The sequence below is a fragment of the Augochlora pura genome, chromosome 5, assembly GCF_028453695.1.
Source record: "Augochlora pura isolate Apur16 chromosome 5, APUR_v2.2.1, whole genome shotgun sequence".
NCBI lineage: Eukaryota > Metazoa > Arthropoda > Insecta > Hymenoptera > Halictidae > Augochlora > Augochlora pura.
The window spans coordinates 2,710,261-2,715,726 of NC_135776.1; the positions used below are offsets into that span (position 1 = coordinate 2,710,261).

General features: G+C 49.2%; 1 protein-coding gene across 1 annotated transcript; it reads right to left on the bottom strand.

Annotated features, from left to right (window-relative positions):
* Positions 1–269: 269 nt before the first annotated feature.
* LOC144470310 (uncharacterized) lies at positions 270–3,285 on the bottom strand. The gene is made up of 3 exons (XM_078181296.1): positions 3,197–3,285; positions 1,596–3,130; positions 270–1,395 (listed from the first exon to the last, which is right to left on the bottom strand). Exons 2-3 carry the CDS (start codon positions 3,101–3,103, stop codon positions 858–860), a joined length of 2,046 nt encoding a protein of 681 aa, XP_078037422.1. The 5' UTR covers positions 3,104–3,130; positions 3,197–3,285; the 3' UTR covers positions 270–857.
* Positions 3,286–5,466: the final 2,181 nt, after the last annotated feature.

Consider the following 5,466-nt stretch of genomic DNA (forward strand, 5'->3'; position numbering starts at 1 on the left):
TACTACTAAAATTTCTCAGTTTGCACAAAATTCGGAATTTCAGTATTACAAGTCAGGCAACGCAATAGGGGATACTTCCTCGTTTTTATTACTTATATAATTATTAAGTAGTTTAAGTCAATGGAAGAACAAACGTAAGAAAGGGAACGGAAAACAACGGAAGGGAGGGGAAGTGTCTGGAATTAGAAATGAAAACACTGAAATTAAGTTTCACAATACTTTTTATTTCACAAATTACAATTCTTATTCTATTTTACAATGATCTACAAAAAATATAATCTTGCGTTGGAATAATTCCCTTCCTTTGGGAAAGATAATCTGATGATGAAGATGGAGTGGAATGCTCCAGCTTTAATTTGCATTCTTGAAAGACAAAGTTTTTGTTCTTAATGATTAATAACAATGATCTAAACGTGTATAACACGGGACCAACGAGAAATTATTCTTGCCGCTTCGCCATTTTGTCGGCATTTGAACTTCTGTACAGCGCCATCCCAAGTAGCGGCGAAACATCGAAGCTATTAGACTCTAAATCTGTGCTTGCAAGGTAACAGGAGATTGCTTTTACCAACACGGAGAGATCGCCTGCGATTTTTACCCTCCGACGATGTTTGCTTATTTTATTTAAATTATTGATAAATATCACAAACATTTCATAAACATTTCTATTTAACGTTAGTTAACAAATTTACTATAACATATTCATGATTAACAGACAACATTACAAGCTAATATGTATATAATATATGTATGTATATGAAAAAAAACACTTCTGATCGTGGAATTAAACTATGAGACTACTAAACAAAATCGTTGCAATTCTGATTTGGTAACGTGACACATATGTACTTACTTAACTAATTCTCTACCTCGAACAACCTTCCTATAACATTCGGTTTGTTACAACGCTCGCTACAACGTGTATTCATTTTACCTGTGCGAATACACGAACAATCGAACTCCTGAACGACGGATAGTCGTGCAGGCCTGTCGTTCGTATCTTCGCGAACTATCCTCGAATCGTCGGATACCACGTTGATGTACGTTACGTTCAATGTTAACTCTTTATCATCTAGCGTTTCCCAAGGCGGGAAAATTTGGACTAAGCTCGGGGTTTCTGACTTGATTTTGCCGACGATCTCGGGCACCGTCATGATTCTTATCCGCCTAGGAAAGCGACTCCCTTCCGTCCTGGGTAATAGATTGAACGGATCCTTGATCGCCGTGCCTTCTAGGAATTGTCTATTGAAGCTGCTCGAGCATATGCGCACGCGTACGAAGACGGACGGCAGGGACGCGTTGCCATTCGGTGCTTGCTTCATCTGGTGCCTCCACATCTTCAGGAAGGACATTTGCCTACTGACTGCGGTCTGAAGTTTCTCTGACAGGCTGCCCCTGGAACGGAAAAGAGAATGAATGTTTGAGAATCAAGAAATGTATACCCTACAAAATGATTCAATAAATGTTACAATCCAAATATGTGTTACTAATTATTATTGCCCTGACTCCATGAAGCGAATTCGACCCTGACTTTGTTATACAGCGACAAGAACCAGTTATTTTTAACAGTGGTATTAAGAAGACTTATTAATTACTTTTTCGGTTTTCGTTTCCTTTTCTCTATCGAGTCCATGAGATTAAAATACACTATCGGGTCCGATTGCGGCCGTTGCGGCGACTCCGCGTTGACTATTACTCCCGATTCCACGGACTTGTTTCCTAGGCCGACAGTCGAGTGCGACGAGTCTTCCGATATCTTCTGCGACTGATAGGCGACTGGGTATCCGATCTGCTCTGCTTTAGAGAAATAAGTTCGGTCGCTGTCCTGGGTCCGGGAGCTCATGGAATTGGAACAGATGGAGGACAAAGGATTGTTGACGTAGACCCGGGGATGAACGGGGACCGAAAGATCCGTGTCCTGCGTGTCTGCGTCCTCTATTCGGACGCTATACTCGTTATCGTTCCCGTCGGTAGTCAGCTTGATAACGTCACGAGGATCTTCGAGGTCCTCCGCAATGGATTCGATCTCCATACCCGCAGTGTCGCGCGCATCTACAAAACTCTCGATGCTCAGTCTTTTCTCTGGTGGGTCGGACCCGGTGGAACCCTCCGAGATCTTGGAGTCCTCGAAGGCTTTGGAGTCTTCCACGATCTCGGGATGGTCCGAGATCTTCGAATGATCCGAGATCTGGGAGTGGTCCGAGATCTTCGAGTTTTTCAGAGTCCCCGCAATAACCGACGCCTGCGAGTCCTTCGAGTTTCCAGAAATGTTCAAGCTCTTGGAAATTCTACAGTCTTCGGAATGATTACTGGCGACGCAGTCCGCATCGTCGAGATGCTCAAAACTGTCCTTCAGTTTCTTGGCTAACGCGTGTAGCTGCCGAGTGTCGATGAGGAGGCCACTTCCGGTATCCTCTTCGCTCGAGGCAAACGCGTCGCTTAACCCGTCGAGTCTCTGTTTCCATTGGTAACTATTACTGCGAAAACCTGGCGAAGTGGTTGCTTCGTTGTTGCAGAAATTCTCAGTCGTCTCCGGGCGTTTGTTCTCTATCCGATGCAGAACCTTTCTCTCGCTGTTGCATCGCTTGTTTCCAGACTTATATCGAACGAGCACAGGCGACGCGGTCACGTGACCTTGCTCGCGATCCTCCGACTCGGTTCGGAACAAGTTCCTCCGAACGTTCTCTTTCCTATCGTTCTCGCTGATCGATCTACGCTTCGCACGACAGATCTTCACCGAACTGCCTTTCCTTTTAACACGTTTCCTTTGGTTGCAGAGAACGGGCGATTGTGCGATCCTGCGCTTCGCCGGCTGCAAGCCTAGAACAGGAGACAATATGGCAGATTCATCGGTGTCGGTAATCGCGCCCCGGTGCGTTTCGATCCAGTTCCGCACGAACTCGCCCTTCGACGTGCACGGAATCATCGCCACGTTCCTATCTATCGTCAGAGCGCCATCTCTCTGGTTGTGGAACTGCCTGACCACGTGTAAGGTTAGAATCGACTGTCCGAAATTCAATCGTCTCACGTGGCTCGGCTTCTTCCTCTCGTCGCTACCACTCCCGTCCAGATTCCGTATTCCGCGCTCCGATTCCTCGCTCATCTTTCACGGTCGCGTCGAATTCGGTCGCTGCAACAAAACTAATCGTTTACTATGACAGACATGCTCCCGGATCGCTGAGGAGGCGCGCCTGACCTGTGTACCGCCTCCCGCGTTGCCATGGGGACAAGCGGCGGCGAGCGCCGCGCAACGGGCAACCACGCAAACGGCCGAGTTCGAATGTTTCCCGCTCTACGATAACGTGGCACGCGTTAATTAACGCCCACTTTATCAGGAAATAGAAGTATCGCTCGAAAAAGTAACGTGGGATGATATATTGCTCTGATACGAACGTGTAATTTACTTTATTGAGAAAGTGCTTCGAGGGTCGCGTAGATAATGCTGTGTGTTTCAGAATGCCAGTTGTCAGCGAAGATGCGGCTTTCGAGGCTAGACGTATTTTTAAACGACTCTCTAGAGACTTCCCATGGGTTTTTAAACGGCTTCGGCGACGCTGCGCGCGGTTTGAAATGCCTTCGCGTAGCCTGAATATAATTTAAAGTGACTTTGGAGGTTCCGCATGTTGTAGGAAATATCTTTAAAAATTCTAGATATTGTTTCAGACGATAATGGAGACTTTGTCTCACAAAACGACTTTGGAAATTCTAGATATATCTTAGATTACTTTGGAGACTCTAGATACGATTCACAATATCTTTGATCATCGAGACTATACTATATGCATATTATACCGAATATATTTCTCAACCCTTACCCGGCCGCCGAAACGGAATAATTCTCCGTGGCCGAGAAAAATCTCTCGAACGCCGTTTCACGGCGTGGAACGACGAAACGACGGAAAAAGCGACGTCGGCGGAACGATTTAAATTTCCATCGGACAGATATGGTGGGGCCATCCGTTCGAAACCCCGAGCACCCGTACAGATGACGGAGATCGATAAAATCCGAAACCGTAGACGGCCGGCTAGAAAAGCGGCCGGTTCGGTAAGCAGAAACCGTTCGGAAAGAGAGTCCCGACGGCGAGAGGAGAGGAGAGAGAAAAAAAACCGCTCGGAGAGAAGAGACGCCACGATTCGTGCACGCCGCACAATTACCGGGCGGCGAGTGTCGAGGAACCCTCTTTTATATTAATAGTCGAGATAGTAGCCGAGCGTGTGTAGCTTGATAGTAGAGTGGCGATCGCGGCGGCGAGGAGGACGGAGGGGGTAGAGGGGAGGGTGCCGGAGGATCGCGGAGGGAAGCGGGCTCATAGGAGGCTTTTGCGCGAGCAACAGAGTCCGATTCTCGGGCGGCTATGCACGGGCGGACGGAGAAAGACGGAAAGAAGTTTTGCGGCGGTAGGGGAGCGGAGAGCGCCGCGCGCGCGGCGGCGGCGGCGGCGGCCACGGTCCAAGGGGGCGTAGGGCGGGGGATCGACGGAGAGTGTCCAAGGGGGACGTGGTTCGAAACGATAGCTAGGAGGATGGGATACCGTGTACGGACCCCTTGTATCCACGATTGCTTCAGTTTCAGTTCGCGATGGAGACTATTTGCTCCTTCCAGTGGTAGCTGCCGGTTCAGTCTTCGACGAGGGTGACGGACAGAGAGCGAGAAGGAGAGGGAGACTGAAAGAGAGAGAGAGAGAGAGAGAGAGAGTGCGAAAGAGAAAGATCGTGTGCTTGAGAGAAAGATCGTGTGTCAAGGAGCTGTAAGGATAAGCTTAGGTCCGCGGCGAGCCGTCACGACCGAATAGGAAGAAGCTCGAAAAGCCGGTGAAGAGGATGGATCTTGTCGCGGGATCGAGGACCATCGGGAGAGCCGGTTGAGTCGCGGAGATGCGCGACCGCGTCGAGATCGTTTCAATTCTCGCTGGACAATCCCGTGGATCCGTGGGCCCGAGCGGGTCTGCGTCGGAAGCAGAGCAAACGGCCTCCCTTCCGGGACGCGGGTCCGTGCCGACCCTGTCGCGACCATCGAAACTCGGGTGAACGGTCGGTCGTTGGTGGAAGGCGGCCGGTCCACAAGGACAGTGTAACGATTCCGCGGAAGCGGCTCTGGATGTGCCGAGGTACTTCCCGTATCTGTGTTTCTGGTGGAACCGATTGTCAGTTGAAACGTGCCCGCAAGGATATCCAAGATCGTTTGGAGTCGCTCCGCCGGTAAGATGCAAAAAGAAATCCAGCGAGAGAGAGAGAGAGAAATAAAGTAAGAGATGAATAGATAGGTAAATAGATAGAGAGAAAGAGAGAGAGAGAGAGAGGTAGTCCCGGAAGTTCGCGTCGTCGGTTGGGCAGAAAGGGGTGGTACCGAGCGTGGGATCGGCGGAATCATCGCGCGCAACGCTCCGACGGAATGGAAAAGTCTGGTCTCGGCCGCGTCGCGCTTGTCAAACCCGTCGTAAATCTCGCTGTTTAACTACCGGTAGC

What these genes read in the sequence shown, in the direction of transcription:
- LOC144470310 (XM_078181296.1), bottom strand. Translation starts at nt 3,103, where the DNA reads ATGAGCGAGGAATCGGAGCGCGGAATACGGAATCTGGACGGGAGTGGT. An exon ending in AGGAAACGAAAACCGAAAAA is followed by an intron (nt 1,396 to 1,595) that starts GTAATTAATAAG and finishes TTTCCGTTCCAG; the next exon opens with GGGCAGCCTGTCAGAGAAAC.